The 23033-nt window shown below is 50.4% G+C and overlaps 1 protein-coding gene across 1 annotated transcript; it reads right to left on the reverse strand.

The window, feature by feature from the left end:
- Nucleotides 1-8996: 8996 nt before the first annotated feature.
- PPIF (peptidylprolyl isomerase F) lies at nt 8997-16319 on the reverse strand. Its single transcript, XM_054503126.2, has 6 exons — nt 15975-16319; nt 14612-14642; nt 13966-14054; nt 12139-12235; nt 11321-11396; nt 8997-10008 (listed from the first exon to the last, which is right to left on the reverse strand). The coding sequence occupies exons 1-6, from the start codon at nt 16173-16175 to the stop codon at nt 9873-9875; spliced, it is 630 nt and encodes a 209-aa protein (XP_054359101.1). The 5' UTR covers nt 16176-16319; the 3' UTR covers nt 8997-9872.
- Nucleotides 16320-23033: the final 6714 nt, after the last annotated feature.

Raw genomic sequence — 23033 nt, forward strand, 5'->3', positions numbered from 1 at the left:
TCTGGATTACCCAATGGGTCCAGTATAATCACAAGGGTCCTGAAAAGTGCAGGAGGAATGCAGGAGAGTGAGAGTCAGAGAAGAAGATATAATACGGAAGCAGAGATTCAGGTGATGATGCTATGTTGGCTTTGAAGATGGAGGAAGAGGCCACAAGCCGAGGAATACAGGCAACCTCTAGAGAAGTTAGAAGGGGCAAGGAATGTTCTCTCCCCTAGAGTCTCCAAAATAAGGCAACCTACCAGCATCTTGACTTTAGCCCAGTGAAACCCATTTCAGACTTAAATTTGTGGGTTTTTTTGTTGTTGTTGTTGTTGTTTGTTTTTGAGACAGAGTCTCACTCTGTCGCCCAGGCTGGAGTGCAGTGGCGTGATCTCGGCTCACTGCAACCTCCACCTCCTGGGTTCAAGCAATTCTCTGCCTCAGCTTCTCAGATAGCTGGGATTACAGGTGTCCACCACTACTCCCAGCTAATTTTTGTATTTTTAGTAGAGACGGGGTTTCACCATCTTGGCCAGGCAGGTCTTGAACTCCTGACCTCGTAATCCACCGGCCTCGGCCTCCCAAAGTGCTGGGATTACAGGCATGAGCCACCACGCCCAGCCAATTTGTACTGTTTTAAGCAAGTATGTTTATAGTAATTTGTGACAGCAGCCATGGGAAACTAATGTAAATAGATCTCTTTAAAAAAGTGAGTGGTTGTTTTTATGTTTACAACATATGTCATTAATTTATCACAGTCTACATTCAAATAATATACAACTTCAGCTATAGTGTAAGAATCTTACAACAGTTTACTTCTGATTTCTTCCTCTCATTCCTTGTGCAATTTTAGCGTGCATTTTATTTTTACACATACTAAAATTCTGTGATAGACTTTGAAACAAAGGTTAAAGCACGATTTTTTTTTTTTAATTTTACTCTAAGTTCTGGGATACATGTGCAGAACTTGCAGGTTTGTTACATACGTATACATATGTCATGGTGGTATGCTGCACCCATCAACCCGTCACCTAGGTTTTAAGCCCCATTTGCATTAGGTATTTGTCCTAATTAAAGCAGGATTTTTTTTAAGATTATCTTTTTAAGTCAAATTGCATTTAAAATAATGAAAGAAAGTGCTTTTATATACTTTATTTTTCACCATTTCCAGAATTCTTCATTTCTCTGTGTAGATCCAAGTTGCTGTTTGGTATCATACTTCTTCCTGAAGAACTTCTAACCTTGCTTGCATCATGGGTCTGCTGACAGTGAATTTGTTCTGCCTTTATTGTCAGAAAGGATTTTTGCTTTTGTTTTTTGCTTTTATTTTTGAAGGGTATTTTCCCTGGCCATAGAATTGTGAATAGATGGGTTATTTTTTCTCCCACTCAGTACTTTAAAGTCTCAATCCATGATGTGCTTATTTCCCTTTCACATGGCATGCCTGTATCGAAACATCTTATGTACTTCATAAGTATACACCTACTATGTACTCACAAAAATTAAAAATAAAAATTAACTTGTCAATTCATTGTCTTTAACTTGCATAATTTCTGATGAGAAGTCTGCTATCATATTTATCTTTGTTCCTCTGTAATTCACAGTTTTGGGGGGTGTGTGTGTGTGTGTGTGTGTGTGTGTGTGTGTGTGTGTGTGTGTGTGTGTGTGTGTGTGTGTGTGTGTGTGTCTATGTGTGTGTGTGTGTTGTGGGAGATTGCCTTAGAGATTTTCTTGTCATCTTTGGTTTTCATAGTTTGATGCTAAGCCACTCTGGTGTGTGTGTGTGGGGGGATGTGGGTGTGTGTGTGTGTGTGTGGTCTTTCCTGCTTGAGGTTCTCAGAATTTCTTGTATCTGTGGCTTGATATGTCTCAATAATTCTGGAAAAATGTTACCACTTATTTCCTTAAATACTTATTCTTCTGCATTCATTTCTTTTCTCATTCTGGGGCTAAAATGACACCTCTGCTAGGCATTTTGATATTATCCCATAGTTCTTTGATGCTCTGTTCTCTTTCACTCTGATTTCTCTTTGTGTTTCCATCTGGATTAATTTCTTTTGACCTCTTTAAGTTCACTGATATATTCCTCAGCTGTGCTAAGTTTACTAATAAGCTCATCAAAGGAATTCTTCATTTTAATATATTTTTTCACTTCTAGCATCTCCATTAGGCTCTTTCTTATAGTTTTTCTCTACTGAAATACATCCTTTCCCACTAGATCTTCCAATATATTAATCAGAGTTATTTTAATGTTCATATCTGACAATGTTATATCTGAGTCTGATTCTGTTATTTCTCGACAATGTTTTTCTTCTTTGCATTTTGTGTGTCTTTTAATTTTTTGTTGAAAATCAATAGAATTCCAACAATAGAAGAGACAGTAGTGAATGGTATGTGTCATTATTAATTTTATGTGTCAACTTGGCTAGGCCAGGGTACTCAGATATTTGGTCACACACCAGTCTCGATGTTGCTGTGAAGGTATTTTTGAGATGAGATTAACATTTAAATCAGTGACTTTGAGTAAAGCATATTGCCCTCCATAATGTGGTGGGCCTCATCCAATCAGTTGAAGATTTTAAGAGAAAAATACTAAGGTCCACCAAAGAAGGTGGCATTTTGCTTCTTGAACCCAAGCTCCAAAATCAACTCTTCCTTGAGTCACCAGCCTGCTGGCCTGTCCTGCAGAATTTGGACTTGCCCAGGTCCCACAACTGCATGAGCCAATTAATTAAAATCTCTCAATCTCTCTCTCTCTCCCTCTGCCTATATATATATATATATATATACACACATCCAATTGGTTCTAGTTCTCTGAAGAACCCTGACTAATACAGTATGTACACTGGAAACAGGCATGCCACTGATTCTTTCAGGCCGTTATTGTGGGAAATTGAGTTAGTCGCCTCAGGGGTTGAGCTGGATTTGGGGTTTGTGTTGCTATTCTTGCTTTCAGAGCTCCATAGGCTTCAAATTCCTTAAGTGGTGGATTACTGTTGACTTGTGCTTACAGTGGAGCTGGGGTACCAAAGGATTGTTTAGACTCCACACTCAGCTTTCTGCAATACGAGGGTGTCTCTCTCCATGCCCCGCCCTCCCCCACTGGTAGACCAGGCTCATAGTAACGCAGGAGGCTTTTCTACTGTCCTGATCCCGCCTTAGTCTTAGGCATGTCTTGGCTGTTTCTTGCTCCCTCTCCCACCAGAGGTAGTCAATTTCTGGTTGGTATCGCTAAAAGATCCTGGGCCCTGGATGGCTTCTTACCCCTCCCACAGGGATAAAAAGATGTGTGTTCTACTTCCCCCAGCCACAGTGCACTTTTACATGTTCCTGGGGGTGGACAGTGTAATGCCCAACCTCCCAGTGGATTCTCAAATTTACTTCATAGGAGAGAAGAATCTGAGGAAGTGGACAAGGCTCCGTGCCTTTCTCCAGCAGCTGAAGGTCCCCTCCTGCAGACCTGAACCACCAAGTTGGGCTCCCTCTTGGGTCTTCTGTGCATCCAGTGGGAGCCTGGAGAAAGATGTTGAACTCCCTTTGCATCTGGGGTCCCCAGCTACTCCAGATGGACACATTAGCCACCTCTTGGCCTTTAGCAATTCATTAAAAGGTTACCTAATTTTATTTTACACAGTTGTTTCATGGTCATATCTTCCTACAGTGCTCTGCCACAGGTGAAACTGTGTGTCCTGTCTCTCCTTGCAGGGCCTCGTTCCTCTTTTTTTTTTTTTTTTTTTTTTTTTTGAGATGGAGTCTCACTCTGTTGCCCAGGCTGGAGTGCAGTGGTGCAATCTTGGCTCACTGCAACCTCTGCCTCCCGGTTCAAGTGATTCTCTTGCCTCAGTCTCCAGAGTAGCTGAGATTACAGGCATGCACCACCATGCCCGGCTATTTTTTTTTATTTTTAGTAGAGACAGGGTTTCGCCACGTTGGCCAGGCTGGTCTCCAACTCCTGACCTCAGGTGATCCGCCCACCTTGGCCTCCCAAAGTGCTGGGATTACAGGCGTGAGCCACGGCGACCGGCCGCTTTGTTCCTCTTTGAAACTCAGGTTATTTGGTTGCCTTTCTGGTGACCTCAAGAAAAGTTATGATTTTGTAGTTTATTCAGCTTCTTCTCATTGTTAGGAAAGGAGTGGTGGTCTTTGCAGCTAAGCAAATGCAGAAACCTATACCAACTATTACTGTAACAGGATTGTAGGCAATGCTAATTCTCTATATTATATAATTATGTAACATTTGAATTTTTACATGTGCATTTTGGTTTTATAAATAGAAAAAAGACAATATGTGTAAGAGAAACAGAATCAATAGAATATATATGTGTGTGCGTGTGTATATATTTATACCATATACATAAGATATATATGATACAAAAATATAAGGAATTGGCTCATCTGATCATGGGGGCTGAGAAGACCCACCACCTGTAGTTGGCGGGCTGGAGACCCAGGAGAGCCAATGGTGTAGGTCCAGTCCGAGTCTGAAGGCCTGAGAACCAGAAGAGCCAATGTAGGTTCCAGTCTGAAGGCTGGCAGGCTCAAGACCCTGAGACAGCCAACATTTCAGTTTGAGTTCAAAGGTAGAAAATAACAATGTTCCAGGTGAGGGCCGTCAGGCAGGAGGCGTTCCCTCTTAGCCTTTTGTTCTATTCAGGTCTTCAGTTGACTGGACGAAGTCCACCCACACGAGGGAGAACCACCTGCTTTACTCGGTCCAGCTATGCAAATATTAATCTTAGAAACACCCTCACAGACACACCCAGAATAGTGTCTGACCCAATGTGTAAGCACTCTGTGACCCAGTTAGGTTGACACATAAGGCTGGGTGTGGTGCCTCACACCTATAATCCCAACATTTTGGGAATTTGAAGTGGGAGGACCACTTGGGGCCAGGAGTTTGAGACTGGCCTGGGAAATACAGCAAGACCCGCATCTTTTAAAAAAATAAAAGAAAAAATAGCCAAGCATGGTGGCATGTGCCTGTAGTCCCAGCTACTCAGGGTGCTGAGGTGGGAGGATTGCTTGAGCCTAGGAGTTTGAGGTTACAGCAAGCTATGATTGTGCCACTGCACTCCAGCATGGGTGACAGAGTGAGACCGCATCTCAAAAAAAAAAAAAAAAAATTGACCCATAAAATTAACGATCACAATATGATAGAATAGCAATAATGTTATCAACATAATTCTGGACAGCCTCTACAGGCTGGGTGATCTGGGAGGCAGAGTGGACCCAAGACTTTCTCTACCTGCCATATTCTGAGGAATCTCGGACATAGAGCTGACTTCTGGCCTCCGCAATCCACTCACTGAGAAATGCTCTCCATCCAAGGCCCACCCAAGGCAGCCCCTTCTCCTAGATGGCAAAACAAGAGGTGGGGCCTCCACCCCTCTAGGAGCTTCTTCCTTCACAGGCTCCTGCATAGGCAAAGACAGGGGGAGCCACTTTTTCTTTTCTTTTTTTGAGACAGCGTGTTGCTCTGTCACCCAGACTGCAGTCCAGTGGCATGATCATGGCTCACTGCAGCCTCCACCTCCTGGGCTCAGGTGATCCTCTTACTTCAGCCTCCTGAGTAGCTGGGACCACAGGCACATGTCACCAAGCCCAGCTAAGTTTTAATTTTTTTTTTTTTTTTTTTTTTGTAGAGATGAGATCTCACTATGTTGACCAGGCTGGTCTCGAACCCCTGGGCTCAAGCAATCCGTTCACCTCTGCTTCCCAAAGTGCTGGGATTACAGGCATGAGTCACCATGCCTGGCTGGCCACTTTGACCACCGCTATCGAGAAGCACCCCTGCCCACTGGCCCCCCCAGAGCTTGAGTGGAATAGGATGTGCCCCACCCAGTCATCCGAGACTTGTCGGTCAGACTCCTTAAGTGAGGCTTCTTTTAAAAGTGGAGAGTGTCACTCTAGAGTCCCAGAAAGTCCAGTAAAAAATGTTTCCAGAAGTAAATGATGACTCTAGTGTTGAGCCATGACCTTCCCTTTCACGCCTACCCACTGGGGCTACACTCAAATTCTTAAGCTTTAGCAGAATTGTGTCCGGAATTGCTTCCTGCCGGAGGGTTCACGGTCTCGCTGACTTCAAGAATGGAGCCACGGCCCTTCGCGGTGAGTGTTACAGCTCTTAAAAATGGCACAAGTGAGCGGTAGCAACGTTTACTGTGAAGACGGGAAGGACAAAGTTCCCACAACACGGAAAGAGACCCCAGCCGGTTGCCGCTGCTGGTTGGGATGGCCAACTTTTATTCCCTTATTTGTCCCCGCCCATGTTCCATTTCTGTCCTATCAGAGTGCCCTTTTTTCAGTCCTCCCCACGATTGGCTACTTTCAGAATCCTGATGATTGGTCCGTTTTACAGAGCACTGATTGGTGCGTTTTACAGAGTGCTGATTGGTGCATTTTACAATCCTCTTGTAAAACAGGAAAGTTCCCCAAGGGAAGTCCAGCTGGCTTCACCTCTCAGAATTATTATTTTAAAATTCAGATTCCTAGATGCAAATATTCAAAAGGTGTCTCAGGTATGGCCAGAAATCTGCATGATTTACTGGCACTCTGTGATTCCTAGAAGTATTGCTTTAGGCCTTCCCAGACCTAGGAAACCTTTAAGAAATTCCTTTTCATGGAGCAAGATTCTTTAGAACCCAGAAGCATATTAGAGTCTCACACATTCTCACACATGCCACACTGGAGAAGCCAGACATGAAAAAGTGAACCCTGCTCGATACCATTTCTACAAAGTTCTAGGACAGGCAAAATTACAGGGATAAGATCCAGTGGCTGCCTGGGAAGGGGCACGGAGAGAACTTTCTGGAAAGATGGAAACATTCTGTATCTTAATTTGGTGATAGATATTACTAGTATATGCTTTTGTCAAAAGTCATTGATGTGTACACTTTAAGTGACTTTTCTTATATGTAAATATACCTCAATGAAATCATTTTGAAAAGCTATCACATCGCAGAAAATAAAATTGATGTTTCAGATTTTTTTAAAAAATCATGTGTACATGGCACCACTTATGATTACATCTATGAGTGCACGTGTAAGACTCACTGCCTCATTTATGCATGAGGTATTGAGTGCTCACTGGCCAGAAACAAGCCAGTATTTTATTTGTATATTACTTATGTTCTTGCTTTATGCAAGAAATATGACTAGGCTCAGGCCTTTGTGCAGGGAGCTCAGGGAATGAGCAGCACAGGGAACGGCCCTGCTTTCAGGGAACTCGGTTTTTAGGAGATTCCTGCATGTTTGGTGCACCCTCACCTCACCTTAGACTTCTCTGGGTGGAGATACACACACACAGACACACACATACACATACACGTGCACACACACACACATACACGTGCACACACACACACACTCTCCTCAGCAAGAAGGAAACACAATGACTGAACATAAGCCCCAAAAGAGGAAACTCCAGAGGGAGTGAAGCTGTGGGCTTTGACCTCAGAGATCAGTTGTGCTCTGAATGTGTGTGGCCTGAGAACCTTTGGCAATATGTCCCCAAAGACACCTGTGCATTCTCGAAGGCCCCCAACAGAAATCCCTGCAGACTGCCAAAAACCCTGGATTCTAGCCCGTTTTGCCAATTGATTCACAGGGTCACATGGGGCAATCATAATCCCTCTTGGGGTCTCAGTTAACCCATCTGTAAAGTGTTGGACTGGATGAGAAATTACTAATTATGATTTGGCTCAAGATCCTATTCTTCAAATGAAATCCCTTGCAGAACCCCAATATAAATGGAGGGCATCTATGACTGCAAATGGGGTTCAGGGGCCCATGCTCCTTGTGTCCTCCTTGTCTGCTTTGAGGACCCTTAACGCTCTTGATAATTGTTTTAAGACCACTAGGCCTACTGAAACCGACTTCATGGGAACTCTCCATGACTCCAAATGACCCGACCCCAGTCACCATGACCTCAGAGTGACTCCATTAACCTAAGACTGCACATAACCTCACTCAGGGAACTCCAGTGAGAAATAATTCTGTTAGATGCCCTCAAAAGAGCCCAAATTTCCTCTGAGAACTGCCTGCCTGACCAACCACTCAACTGCCTGACCACGCCACGGCCCTGTCTACCTAGGGATGCTCTTACCTCCAATCCTGCCTTCCCTGTGAATTCGGAAACACCTAGAAGTCAATTCCAAATGGAACTGGCTTATCCTAGGAAGTCCACTCCTAACCTCAGATGATGGAGGCTCCTTTGCTCTGGCATCTCTCCTTTTTCCTAAGACCCTGACAGGGGAAAGGTCATCATCCTTGTCACTCCAGAGTGCTTAGGAAGATGTGCCAGACACTGCGTTATGCACTTCACGTGGATCATCACCCTATGAGGTGGGCCTTATTGTTACCCCGTGTTAGGATTCTTGTATTGCTATAAAAAAATACTTGAGACTGAGTAATTTATTATTAAAGAGGTTTAATTGGCTTATGGTTCTGCAGGATGTACAGGAAGCATGGTGCTGGCATCTGCTCAGCATCCAGGGAGGCCTCAGGAAGCTTATGACCATGGCAAAAGGTGAAGGGGGATCAGGCATGTCACATGGTGAAAGCAGGAGCAAGAAGGGGGCAGGGGGAGGTGCCACACAATTTTAAATGACCATATCTTGCAATAATTCAGCACCAAGCCATGAAATATCCGTCCCCATGATCCAAACACCTCATACCAGACCCCACCTTCAGCACTAGGGATTACAGTTCAACATGAGATTTGGCTGGGGACAAATATTCAAACTATATCGCCTCCTTATGCAGCTGAGGGAAACAGACTTGGGGTCACTAAGGGGAGGAGCTGGGATTCAGGGTGGAGCCAGTGCTCATGGCATAGGCTGTGGGTGCTAAGGTCATTTGTCTGAGCCTCATCTCTAAGGCAGGGAGGACAAGTTGCCAGCACGATGACATGAAACCATCCACATGAACGTCCTAAGCATGGCATCTGCCACGGTGAGCTCAGTAAAGATCAGCTCCAAGTTACAGACCCCTCTTCCAGAAACCAGGTACCAGTCTTCCATAGAAAATAGGATTTATTTTCACATTTAAGGTGAACACAAATACATGTTCCAGAAATGTTTTATGTATAATACATCATCAGTAGATTGAATTTCTTTAACACACAGAAAAATCAAAGCCTACCAGGAAATGCTTCCCTCCAGAGCACAGGAGCTTACAGGCCACTTCTGTTAGCAACACAGGAATTCACATAGTCTAGGCACAGCTCAAGTGAGGTTTGTTCCCAGGTTCAACTGCTCCTACCCCCATGGGCCCTCCTCAAAAATGACAGCAGCAAACCAACAGGCTTCACAGTAACCAGGAGGAAAGATCTCAGCGGGGGGAACCTTCACAAAAGCCCTGAGTTGTGTTTCAAAAGCCAAGCTCTGGGGTCTGCGGCCTGTGTCACCAACTCAGGTCACACCACACCATGGGGAAGTTAGTGTTGCAGTTTCACTTCTAGTCAATCTTGTTAATTAAATTATCCCAATTAGGAAGACAACATTAAACAGGTATTAGACTCCTTTTGCAAAACTGACTGTCTCCCTTGGTCAAGGAAAAGCCCTTCACTTGGATGGTAACCCATCACCACCACCATGTCCAAGGCACAGATGAATCTGGGCTGCGCAATCACAGGCAATGCTTGACAAGGGGTGGGTGACATCACGTCCACAAAGATGCCCAGAAATGAGGTCGTGAGGAAGGGTGGGTATTAGGAAGCAATGTGGTGGGTCCTGGCCGAGGTCTAACATCCCTAGCAGCCTTCCTCAGGCACACCGTGACGGTGGAGTGGGCACAGGTATCGTTTCAGGCACCTTGGCTGACAGCCCAAGGCGGCCACCTGGGTGCATGGACATTTGCAGTTGCCACCGTGCCAGCACCCTGGCCACAGATTAGCTCAACTGGCCACAGTCTGTGATGACAATCTTCTTGGATGTCCTCCCACTCTTAGAGCCGAAAGATTCTATTTTCTTCACGACATCCATGCCCTCTTTGACGTGACCGAACACAACATGCTTGCCATCCAACCTGTGAGGACGGGTGACCCGGGTGAGCAACAGTGTAGCGCAATGTCATCCAATGCCATGGCCCCGGTCATGGAATTAGTTACCGAAAACAGCAATTCTGAAAAGAATCCCCATGGAATAGCTAGATCTACCCCCAAAGCTCGATCAAGCCTTGTTGAGCGCCCCAAATACACCCCAGAGGATGCCTGGCTTCCAGGACACATTCTGTCACTCATATTGTGACCTTGCCTCAGGCCACGTAGCCTGAATCCTGGTAACTCCATCTTTCAAAAGTGGAGTATTCTTTATTCCGCACGGGAAGGTAACAGGATACTGAAATGCTCTGAAGAAAGAAGAAGTCCATACAAATGGAACCACGTTAACGGTCATGAATGATGAGTCAAGAGCCAAAGGAACAAGGGTGGTGAAACTGCAGGAGTCCTGGGCAGCTCTCAACCTGAGAGAGTCCAATAATGTAAAAGGTGGCTCAGTCCAGCTCCAGGGAAGCTGGCCTGGTTCCAGCCAAGAGCAGAACTGCAGGATCCACTGGGGTCCCATGAAGGAGCAAAGAGCAGGCTGAGCCAGCAAGGACCTGCCCAGCCCTGCCGGCCACATCTCTTGGGCTTGGAGGCTGGACACTTCTAGTGTCCGCCCCACCTAGGTCTCCCTAAAATCCTCAGAAATGGGCTTTACCAAGTCAGCTCCCAGCCAGTTCATCCCCAGGTGCCCCAGGGCTAGGACATTTGGGACTCTGGCCAGAGAAATTTATCCGTTAGAGGAAAATGTACCAGGAAAGAGACATCCCTAAAATCCATGGGCATTGAAAACAGGGCCCTTACAGGCCTGTGGCTATCTGCAGGCTTATGATAATACAGGGGCTTCATTTGGAAATTTGCTGATATCCAAATGTCTGCTGCAGCAGTGCCAAGGCTCACCCCATGGTCAAGACAAGCCTGGGAAACTCCAGGTTAAAACCACACAACTGGGCTTCTTCTCAGTCCCTCCTGAGGCCTCATAATACGTTTTGCAACATTTCCCAAATGTATCTGGTAGAGAAACCCTTTCGTGTGTGCATGTGAGCAGAACACACTCAGAAAATTCCAGGTGACAGCAACAATGGGAACCCGAACCATGACAGAGTTGCAGGAACAACCCCAATTCTCCCTTGATCCTTCCACTAACTTTCTCTTTCTCATACAAACACAGCCTGGGAGAGGGCCACTGTCCCAGAGCAGAAGGCCTGGCTGTAAACTGCCTGCCCCTAAAAGTGCACGAATCCTCCTCCAGCTGCAAGGCTGCCCGCATTCCCAGAGGGCCTGGGGCAGGGAACTCACCAGTCTGTCTTTATGGTGCAGATGAAGAACTGGGAGCCGTTGGTGTTAGGACCAGCATTAGCCATGGACAGGACACCTGCAAAAACCAGCAGGGCTGAGCCACCCTGCCCCTGGAGGCACCTGCCTGGGAAGGCATTTGAAAGGGCAGACGGTGCAAACCACACCAGGGACATTCGAGTCTGCAGATCCTGGGACCCAGAAGAGGAGAACCAGGGCCCGATACCAGCCCCCCAGGGTGTGCCTGCCTTTGCTGCCTGCTAGTTCTCAGTGGGGTGGCCTGAGAGGACAGGGCCTTGTGGAAGCTCTCGGTGGTAGAGCTGGGGTGGGACCGGGGGCAGGACCCCAGACCCTGACCTCCAGACTTCTCCACATTCTACCTTGGGTCTTATAGGTGACACGATGCTGCCACAATAACCACTCTGGCTTCCAAACCATTTGCTTTTTGTCTAAGCAAGATTTTAAATAATCCTCAAAGGACCTAAGGACCATTCTGCAACAATTCTAAGTGTCCTAGAATTTCCAACCCGAAACTCAGAGGACAAACAGGGAGGTGGCCAGGGCTTCCATTCTGCTTAAAGGTTCTTCCACAAAGTTCCCAAAGGAAACTGCTTTTTAAACTGAGAGATGAGAAAACTCTAGGGAAACTCAACAAGCCAGAAATGCTGAGACAGCCTACGGTGCCGCAGGGAGGAAGGAGCCTAATCAGAGCCTAATCAGATACTAATCAGTGACTGCATGTGGCCTCTCAGGGCCTGTGGGGGCTTCCAGGCCAGGTCAGAGCCGTGGGGACACTCACCCTAGAGGAGGCCCCCACTCACCTGGCCCTACATGCTTCAGTGTAAAGTTCTCGTCAGGAAAGCGGCTTCCGTAGATGGACTTCCCGCCTGTGCCGTTGTGGTTGGTGAAGTCGCCCGCCTGTGAGCACAAAGCACCTTCTGAGTGGCTGCCATGGAGCAGGCGGGGGCCACGGCCCTGGCGCTGGCAGCAGCCTCAGCCCACCCAAGCCCACCCAGTTGGTGCCCCTCAGGTAAAGGGGTCAATAAACATCCAATAAAATAAGAGCTAATAACAAGAATAATAAGAAAAAAAAAAAGACAAGACTTAAATATCTTTTGTCACAGTAACTACCTTTGCTTCCAAATGACTTACTTTTTGTCTGAGCGATTTTTAAGTAATCTTCAAAAGACCTAATGGCCATTCTGAGATGATACTTAGTGACCCAGAATTTAACCCACTCCTCCTGGAGGGCAACAAGGAAGAGGCCAGAGGCCCCCCAGTTCCCGAGTCTAGTCTGTGGGAGTACCAGCAGCTGGTCCAGACCAGCTCCCCATGCCGAGTCCCCTCACTGTCCACGCACTGCCCCTTACCCAGCCCAGCAGCTTTCCCAACCCTTGCAGACCCAGGACAGAGTCTGCCCAAGGCTGGCATCTTTCCTCAGGCCTCAGCTAAGGCCCAGGCAGCCGTGGCCAAACCTGCATGGGGCACCCATGGCCAGAAGAGCCTGGTAGCAGCCCCTATGCCTAGCGCTGCCCAGCGCAGGCCATGGCTGGCTGCTGTTTTCCTGAGATGGGATCCGTGGGTAAGAGAGGGGAACTGACCAGCCCAGCTGAAGCATCCACAGGTGTCAATTAGGTGTTCCCTAATTGATATCCCTCCCAATGGATGACTCAGGACTCTGGTCTGGACTCCCAGTGCCACCGCCTTGTGCCAGGGAGCCCTCCCGCGCTGGAGTCCCCAGCCTGGCTCAGGACTTCCACCTCAGCTCCTGCTTTACCATCAGCCTTAGGGCTGGGCCAGGCCTGCCGTCCCTGTGTTCACCCCGTATCCAGGCTTCGCCGCACAGAGACGTCTAGCCCCAACCCGCTGCCACTTACCACGGTACGATGACGGCCACTGGGTCAGGGTGGAGGGAATGGGGAGAGAATTCCAGGCAGAAAGGTCTTCAGAGAGGTCACGACAGCCATGCCTCTGCCTCCAGGCTCTGTCTGCCCAGGACACCCAATCCCTGATCTTGAAGGTCTGTGCTAATAGAAGACCAGCCCCAACACCACCTGGGTCCTGACCCACAGGAAGCTCCTGCTGCAACACCTACCCGCAAACCTCTGACACAACAATACCAATGCTTGTGAAAACTGAGCGTGACACATGACTGAAAAACATTCATTTCACCGAGAATAATGCCTTTCTCTGGGAAGGGAAGCCCCAAGTCCTGGCGTGTGTGTTCCTGCCCTGGACCTGTCTTCCTCCTCCGCCTCCTCCACTTCTCTCTCTCCCTCTCTTATCTCCCACGCCAGTGCTCAGGGGCACACAGGGGACAAGGTCAGAGACCACTGGAATATGCTGGCTCTTCAAAGTCTTCAAGGCCATACCCAGCACATCCATCCCCCAACCCAGCTCTCTCTTGATAGACTCCACCTCCCAGTCCCCTGGGCAGGGCCTGCCACTGGCCTGGAGTGGCAGCGGGCTGGGGCTGGGCTTCCATGTGCAGTGAAGCCTGGATACAGGGCCAATGCAGGGAGGGCAGCCTGGCCCACAGAGCAACTGCAGCTGCCCTGCTCAGCACCTTCCTCATACTAGGCATCTTCACACACCCACAAGGCAGCTCCTGCTCTCAGGCCCCCTTACAGAAGAGGAAACTACATTACCTGGCACATGAAGGAAGGGATCACCCTGTGGAAGGTGGAGCCTTTGTAGCCGAAGCCCTTCTCACCAGTGCACAGGGCTCTGAAGTTCTCTGAGGGTTGAAGGGAAACACAGGTCAACAGGGCCAGGCCCCAATTCCAGAGTCATACCTGTTCCAGCCAAAATCCCTGCTACATCCCCAGCAGTGAACAGGGGGATAAAGACTCTGGCTCACCTCTTGGGTCTGCTCTGCCCAACTCGCTATGTAACTGGACAAGTCACTCCCCTTCCCTGTCCTCAGTACCTGAGCACTGTGACAAGAGTACAGGCTCATGGCTGTGCTGGCACCAGCAGGGAACGGACTCAAGGGCTGTGTGCCCATCACCCTGCCTCATTGGGCACCAGGAGTGGGGAAGTCTCCGGGAAGTTTACATTGCCTTCCACTGGCTCTGAGGCTCCCAGCTACTGAGAGAGGAGGGCAGAGCCAACGTTGAGGCCCAGAGAGGGACGGAAGGGCTGCCCCAGGGCACCCAGTGGCTGAGCCACACATGGAGCTCCCATCTGTCAGGGGTCTCTAAGCCCCGACTCTTCTCATCACGCCACCCACCTTGCCCTGCCTGGCCCCCTTCCCTCTAGACCCATCTCAGAAGGCCCCAGGCCCTGTCTTACCAGCTGTCTTTGGGACGACATCTGCCTTCAGCTGTTAGGGGAGAAGAAGGACAAAAGAGGATGGTCATTGGAGTGGCAGGTGAAGGTGGGTGTCTCTCAGCACCCACCCAACCCCACAGCGGCCAAGGAGGCTGAGGAAGAAGCACGTGGACATTCCATTCCCATCATTGCCAACCCCCATGGGAGGCAGCTCTATCATTTCTGGGAGCCGTTTCCTGAACCCAAGGCTGGAGGAGGTGGCCTTGGTTTCCTAATCTGTCAGAAGAGATGACAATGCTATCTTGGCCTACTTCTGTGGGTACAGCTGGCAGTGCTCCCACAGCTGGGCCCAAAGCATCAGAAATTCAGGGACAAGAGAGTGGGTCTAAGGTAGAAGCCAGTCCGGCTCCTCGATTCGGGGTTGGGAAACTGAGGCCCAGGGAGAGGCATGAGGGTGTGGGGAGGGAAGGCTGAAGCCCCATCCCAGCCAGCCTCTTCCCTTGAAGCTGCAAGACCCACCCTTGAACCAAATGGAAGCAGGAAGGGTGTCCCTATTTTCCAGAGGAAACTGACACTGAAGAAGAAATACCAAGGGCTCCCTGGGAAACAGGCCAGTCAACACAAACTGACCCCTGCTGTCAATATGAGGCCGACCTGAAGGCTCCACTAGGGCTTTCCCTCTAAAGTTACCCTGGTGACTGTTTCTTACTTTGCTTTAGAAAAGTCCCAAAAAAAGAATTAGGGGAGGTGCTGAGTGTGGCCCCCAAGGACGGTGGCAGGGGTTGAGGCGCCGAGCACACTGCCTCTGAGTGTGTCCCGACTCGCAGAAGGGGCATTCTGGGGTCCACCAGGTGGCCGGGACCTGAGGCCTACTGGGCCCGCACTACTGCTGGAAACCACCTCTCGCTCCATTTCCCAGCACCCTCAGTGTGAGCCCGACCGCTGGGGCCGGGCCGGAGCCAGGGAGCGCTCCATGTTGTGCAAGGGCCGCCACGTGAGCACCCGCTGGGCCACGACGCTCACCCCAAGACCCCCGACACCCACCTCGGAGCTCCGGATCTAGGCTCAGCCCCAGAAGACTCCTGGAGCCTCTCCCTCGTGCCCGGGCCGGCCCAGAGGTGCTGGGCCCTCCCTCTCTGCGATCTGACCTTGCGCTTTCTCCTCCACACGTGCCCTCCCTCCCGTCTCCCCCGCTCCAGTGCTCCGAGGGAGGCCGGAAGAAATCATTCTGACGCCCATTCTCAGAAATGGGGAAACTGAGGCCCGGAGCCCGGCATGGGGAGGCCCAAGGTCACCCAGCGCTCCCGGCACCGCGCCGCCCGGGGCCCAGGGCTTTCCCCGGGCCCGTGTCCCGCGCCCAGGCCGGCCCTGAGAGCAGTCTCACCTCCAGCACCACGCGGCCGAGCGGCTTCCCGTTGGCGTCCACGTCAAGGTACACGAGCGGGTTCCCGGAGGAGGAGGAAGAGGAAGAGGACGGGTCGCCGGCGCCCTTGCTGCAGGCGCGGGCCGCGGGGAGGCGCAGCGGCACGGAGCGCGGGACGGAGAGCAGGCCGAGCCAGCGGGAGCCGCAGCGCAGCGCCAGCATCGCGGGCGCGGGTCGGGCGGGACACTGGCGGGGAGAACACAGAACTCAAACAGAGGTCGCGCGCGCCCAGAAGGCCGAGTCCGGGCAGCCGCCGCGCCGCAGCCTTTATTGGCCTGCCCAGGTTCCCGGCACCGCCCCCGTCCCGCCTCCTCCAGGCCTGTCCGTGGACGACCCCTGCCGGCCGCAGCGGGCAGCGCAGCCAGCCGGTGGGGCCGCGGAGCGTGAAGTGCTTTGAAACACTCCCGCCTCCAGGCCCAGAGACCCGGAGGACAGACACCACCAGGCAAAAGGATGCTGGTTCCATGTTTATTAAGGTACCAGCAGATTTTTTTTAAAAAAGGAAAAACTGATAAAACGTAATTAATTCCAAAATATGAGCATCTATACGTTGCAATTTGAATATAATAGCAAAAGTCTACCTTTGAGCCCTTTATAGGTAAGGCTCAGGCCAAATAAGCTTCCCTGCTGCCCTAGGTCCTGCAGTCCGAGAGGGTTAGAGAAAGGGGAGATGAGAGGCGGAATTAGTGAGCTGGAGGCGCAAGAGGGAGGAGATAAGCTGAGACACCTCCCATGATGCCCCCAGCCTGCTTGTCCCATCCTGGGCCTGTCTCTAGTTGTTTCTAGGGACCAGACCTGCTTCCAGCAAGACTGAAAACGCAGCCTGGGTTCATCATGCTCCTTTCAGGCCCCCAGCCCTCCCCAGGACTGGGTCTGATCCCTCCTCCTAGGACCCACGCTGACAGCCCCGGGGCAGACGGCCAGCTGCCCCCTCCCATCAGCATGCACCCCGGGAGGGGACTCAGTGGGGAGACCCACAGCAGGAGTACTTAAACCCCACGTGCTGAAAGTGGGCTTCCCAGCAGCCAGAGCCACCCTCACTGCGAGGTGGTGGGAGGCCTGCAATAAATGGACGCCAGGCAGGGACCTGAGAGAGCATCTGGCCCAACACTTGTACTGTCCCCAGGGGAAGCTAAGGCCTGGACACAGGAAGGCACTGGCTAGGGCTAGGGAGCCCTGGAGTCCTGCTGCCAGCTTGCACCAGTGCCCCAGGCCTCTCTGGGCCTCAGTTTCCCATCTGGAGAGTAAGGGTGTGATCATGCTCCTCATCCTGCTTTTTTCTCAGGTCTGTTCTTAGGATAAAATGAACTAGAGAGAGATGGATTTGTCAACTAAGTACTGTGCCTGTGGGCATCTGTGATGGACAGAGTCCGGACTGTCTTTCTCACGGTTTGGGATTCAGAGAGCTGTGGTCTCAGTTAGAGGCCTGAGGGACCAGAAAAAGGGATGGGGCTGAGCCTTGGAGGCACGTGGGCAGGAGCAGGGACCAGCTCTGGACTGACCTGCCCCAGATCCTGAATGGGCTCATGGGAACAGGTCAGGCAGCAAAATGCCAGCCAAGCAAATTCATGAGGTCAGAGCAGCGCCCTAGCTTCATGAGAATGCTAGCTTGGCCTCTGGAAGTTTGGCTAGCTTGGCTTCTGGAAGTTCCTAGCCCCCTTCTCCGATTCCTGGCCTAGGAGGGGCCTAGGCACCCAGTGAAGCCCAGGTGGGATGCATTCCAGGTCCCAGCCCAGAATGAGGCCTCACGCTGCCCCGGGAAGCAGCCCCTCATTTCTCATGACTGTGGCCTGAGGTGAGCAGGCCTGAGTGGGGAGCCCACCTGAGCCCTCAGCACATGTCCCAGACCCTCCTCTACCAGTGCATCCTGTGGATTTGAGAGTGGAGGAATCACACCATGTTGCCTTGTCATGAAGCTTCCTTAAGGCCTCAGGCTTCCCTGCGGCCACTTCCAGGCCCTGAGCTCACAGGACCTTCAGCCACAGCAGGTAGCTCAGCGTACCCTGTTGTTTCTCAAGCCTGCTCCTGGGGGGACTCAGTTTATGCCCCATCCTGATGAAGCATGAGCATCCCCACCCCTTCATTCACTTGACCACTTCAGTTTTCAGAACCCTTTCCCAGCTGTGAACTCTGCCTGAGAGACAGCTCTGTTTTGCAGATGGGGAAGCCAGGCCCCAGGGGCTGAGGAGTGAACTGCCCAAGGGCAGGCTGTTGGAGCTGGGACCAGTCTGTCTGACTTCACAATCAGGATTATTGCATGTCAAACCCTTCTCACCCTCACCACGAAGCTGGTCCTTGGGACAGGGTAGGCAGGCAAGAGAGATAAGCCTGGGCAGACAACACAGTAAGATAGAAACGGTGGAGTTGGCCAGGGGGCTATGGAGCTCAGGGACTAGGGAGATGGTTTTAATAGTGAGCATGAGCTGAAAGTCCTGTGGGAACCCAATCACAGAGGGCTCTGAAGGCCTGGCTGAGGTCTGACATTGTTGGATAGCACTGGGGAGCCATCAATAGTGCAAAGATTCCATGCTGAGGACTCTGGACTGGGATCCAGCTTCTTTCATTCATGTTACTCCTTCCACTCTCTTTGGAAAATCAAACGTCATCACTACCTCCTGAGCCAGAGAAAAGCCTACCTTCCCCAAAGGCTTAGCTATGATGTCATCCCTTCCTGTGCTGTTCTCAGTGGTATCAGGAAGAAGGATAGTCTATAGGCTAAGCCATGAGCTGAACACATGCCCAGCCCTTGAGGGCTCCGGGCCCAGGTGACGTCAGGCAGGTGTTAGCACTCACCTGGCTCTGAGGCTATTTATAGAGTGTGTTATCCTCAGAAACAGCAGTGTTTCTCTCCACTCAGCTCACATGGTTTTTTATCCAGGGTGCTGATGGGTTTTGTCACCTAGGGATCCTGTAACACCACCTGTAGGCCTCACAAAGCCAAAGAACAATCAGTTTGTGCTAAGCTCTGAATCTCATTCAGGGGTTGCAAACTCAGATGCCTGCAGGGGCCAGGCAGATGATACACATGAGTGGTGCAAGCTGGTAAGTATGTAGGGAGTGAGGGGAGGTGGCACTGTGTCCAAATAGCTAATGGATGTCCCAGGTAAAGAGGTAGCTGCTGCCCAGGCCAGCCAATTATTGTATATGGGACTATAAGTCCACACAGGCCACCCAGGTTTTCTCATCTTTCAATAAAAGCTGAAGACTTTAAGTTTTATAGAAATCTAGTTTTCAAATTTTTGAAATGAATTTCAACATAAAATTAAACACTGAATGAACTGTAAACACCATATCCAAACTAGATGAGGACTCTGGGCCAATAGTTTGTAAGCTCTGATTTCCACTGTACAGGTGAGAGGACTGAAGCTCAGAGACTGATGGGGAGTGGCCCGAGGCCATACAGCTGGGCAGTACCAGGACTGTGGTCAGACCCTCTCTTCACTCTCCCCAGGGCCCTTTCTGCAAAGTTCACTCAGCAGACATGTTTTCAGAGCACCTTCTGTGTTCTGAGCCCTGAGCTTCACCCTGGGGATTCAGAAGGACAAAGACAGGGACAGGAGGTTACGGTGTCCTGAGATGGTGGAACTGCTGAACTAACTTCTCCCAGGTAGCCCTGTGCATGGCAGGAGTGAACGCTGTGGTTGTCGTGGGGTTCAAAGTTATAGTTGTTCTGGAGAGACCCTCCAGGAGGGGCTGGGGGTGAAGGTAGCCCCGCTGTGGGCATGAGGTGGGGTTTCTATAATATTAAATATCATGAAGGCTGAGATCATTACCAGTGCCAGTCACTGGGTCATACAACCTGTGCTGCCAGCCTAGACAATGGTCCTTAGGTAGGATGAGGCCATGGACTTCATCTGTCTGGTTATGCTTGAGGGGTTTGGGGTCCAGGATAGCATCTGTCATGGGAAGGGAAACTGAGAGAGAAGAAAGCCACCAGACCCTGCTACTGGGCGGCTGTGGGACTCTCTGGGGATGGAGTGTCCTCCGTGGCCTTCGTAAAGTCAGTACATTCATCATCCTCTCTCTGCTGGCTTCTAAGAACCAGACCATGATGGGGAGGCAGAGGCAGAGAAGGGAGGTTCCACTAAAGCCCAGGGAGGTGGTGGGCACAGTGATCAGAGAGAGACCCACAAGGGGAAGATGGGGCGAAGCTCTCCTCTGGAGTCCAGCTGGTCTTTTACTTGTGTGATCTGGGTCACTGCGGGCCACTGAGAGCGGATCCAGTGTGGTAGGGTGGAGCTCAGCAGGGTGTGGCTCACCCTCAGCTGCTGGGCTTTCACACAACCTGCCTGGCCACAGCCCCCTGCAACTCACAACTCAGCAGAGCTTGCCTTCTGGGAGTATCTGCAAGATAATCCATGTTTGTTGTTTGAAGCCACTAAGTGTTGGGTCATTTGCCATGTGCAGTAGATAACTCATACCCATAGTACCCCGCCCCGGCCAGGGCTCTTGGAAGATCCCATTGCTCCATGCACAGCCAGTCCTGGATCTGCTGTCTCAGCAAGCTTGGTCACCAGCTCTTGGCAAGGACCTCATGGGCATGGTCAGGGAGAACTGGTCCAAGAGACAGGACTTCCTTGTCTTTGTAAAGACGTGGAATGGGCTGGCTCTTTCTGTCTCATGCCTCCGAGGGAGACTGATTGAAGCTTGGGAGACTGATTGAAGCTTGGGAGAGTGGAGGAGCTGGGAGAAAGTCCTCGGCGGAAGGGCCTGAGGGTCTGGCCATGGCATCCTGTTGGCCTCTGGGAAGGGGACGGGGCCTCACTTAATACCTCCGTGCTGGGCTCTGCACTTTGTAGATGTCATTCTGAGCCTCAGGGTGACCCTGCAAAGTGGAGCTTGTTGTCCCTGCCTTACAAATAAAGGAATGGAGGCCACGAGAGATTAATGATGTGCCCAAGGTCACACTAGGGCCAAGTGGAGAGTGGAATTCTTCCTGACTTACCTGGCTCTGTGTCTCCAGGAGCAAGTGGGCTCTGAGTGGTGCCTCTGAGCTGGCTTGTGCCAGACATCATCCCCTCCACGCAGCCTTTTCTTCCAGCTAGCCTGACACTGTGCTTAGTGATTGAGATCCATGATCCTATGTAGTCCTCACGATAACTCTGCAAGGGAGGGCCTGTTGTCCCCATCTGATGGCCACCAGATGGCTGAGCTGGATTTCAACCTAGGCCTGGCTGAATCCATATCTGCACTCTCTCCCACTGACTGGGTCTTCTCACCCTAGAGAATCTACCATTGGCCCAGCCCTGCAGGACGACACCCAACAGTACAGCTGGGTAACATAGAAACACACACTGACTTCATTTACACAGTCCCTGCCCAGAGTCAATAGAAAAGTACCTGGTCAGCAGGACCCGCAAGGTTGCCAAGTCCAGTCCAGATTTGTCCTTCGTGCATACCCCATTGCCACCTTTATTTACTGTTTACTGATTTGCAGTGGCTTTTCTCAATGCATCATTATCCTCAGGAGAGGATCCCACTGCCAGTTGTCTAGGAGTGGGGCCCGAGACTTTGCCAAGCCTAAAATGCTGCTCAGTCAGACTTCGCCTAAGCTCTGGGCTCTCTGCCTTGTGGGTGCAAGGAAGCAAGCAGCCTCCAATTCTGCAGTTTCCTTTTTTTGGTCTGTTGTTTTGGTCTGTGCAATTTTCATGAATCTACTGACTTGACCCTCCTAACCTCCACTGACTAACTCACATTGATACCTTTCCTTGCTCCGTTAGAATAAATCTCCTTCTGGTCAACAATGCTTACCTTGTGATCCATATTGTCCACCTTCTGATCAATATGGTCCACCCTTGATGACAAGTGTTTGTCTTTTCTTAAAATTAAGATAAGCACCATGGTGAAACCCCGTCTCTACTAAAAAATACAAAAATTAGTCTGGGTGCAGTGGCTCATGCCTGTAATCCCAGCACTTTGGGAGGCCGAGGCGGGCAGATCACCTGAGGTCGGGAGTTCGAGACCAGCCTGACCAACATGAAGAAGCCCCCATCTCTACTAAAAATACAAAATTAGCCGGGCATGGTGGTGCATGCCTGTAATTCCAGCTACTCGGGAGGCTGAGGCAAGAGAATCACTTGAACCCTGGAGGTGGAGGTTGCAGTGAGCCAAGATCACGCCACTGCACCCCAGCCTGGGTGACAGAGCAAGACTCTATCTCAAAAAAAAAAAAAAAAATTAACTGGGCATGGTGGTGGGTGCCTGTAATCCCAGCTACTCGGGAGGCTGAGGCAGGAAGAATTGCTTGAACCCAGGAGGCAGAGGTTGCAGTGAGCCGAGATCGAGCTACTGCACTCCAGCCTGGGCGACAGAGCAAGACTCTGTCTCAAAAAAAAAAAAAAGACGAAGGAGAAGATAAGCACTATAGTAATAAGAATAGCTACCCTTTGCTGCACTTAATACACTGCACATGGTAAGGATTTATAACATTTCTTAATCCCCCATGGCCCTTGAGAACAAGTACTAGTATTAACTACTTTTTATAAATAGGGCCTCCAAAGTGGGCAGAAGTCATAAGCCATCCAAGGTTACCTGGGTCTTCCCTTATGTTAAGTGAGTAGTGGAACAGCCTGTATTTGGCCTTGCTCTGCTTAATCGCAGAACTTGGCTCCTGCCTCTAATGCTATCTTTGCTACTGTTGAATTTTAGTACAAAAGATCAGCAGGTCAGGCTGAGAGAGGCCTCAATTTATGTGACAAAGATCTCAGATTGTAGATGAGCAGAGAGGCTCAAACAGTTGACCAACTAGCAGCCTATGTTCCTAGGACAGAGGGTCCGTATCACAGGCCCTGGGGCTGGGTGAGTCCAGGCAAATCTGGGGATCACAGCTGAAGCTTCAGCTCCATGGGGACAGGCCCAGCTCATTCAGCAGAGAATCAAGGAGCAGGGGACCCTGCGAATCAAGGGTGTTCGGAGAAGATCTAACTAAGGCTGGTCACAATAGAAGTGTGGTGGTGTGGACACAATGCCATCTCTAGAGAGATGAGGGCTGCACTGGGGCAGAGGCCACAGTGGGGCTTC

The sequence above is a fragment of the Pongo pygmaeus genome, chromosome 8, assembly GCF_028885625.2.
Source record: "Pongo pygmaeus isolate AG05252 chromosome 8, NHGRI_mPonPyg2-v2.0_pri, whole genome shotgun sequence".
Taxonomy (NCBI): Eukaryota; Metazoa; Chordata; class Mammalia; order Primates; family Hominidae; genus Pongo; species Pongo pygmaeus.

Coding starts and splice junctions, on each gene's coding strand:
- PPIF (XM_054503126.2), bottom strand. CDS start 16,175: ATGCTGGCGCTGCGCTGCGGCTCCCGCTGGCTCGGCCTGCTCTCCGTC. Junction 12,236..13,965: donor TCCCTTCCTTCATGTGCCAG/GTAATGTAGTTT, acceptor TTGTGCTCACAG/GCGGGCGACTTCACCAACCA. Junction 11,397..12,138: donor ACTGAAGCATGTAGGGCCAG/GTGAGTGGGGGC, acceptor TGGTTTTTGCAG/GTGTCCTGTCCATGGCTAAT.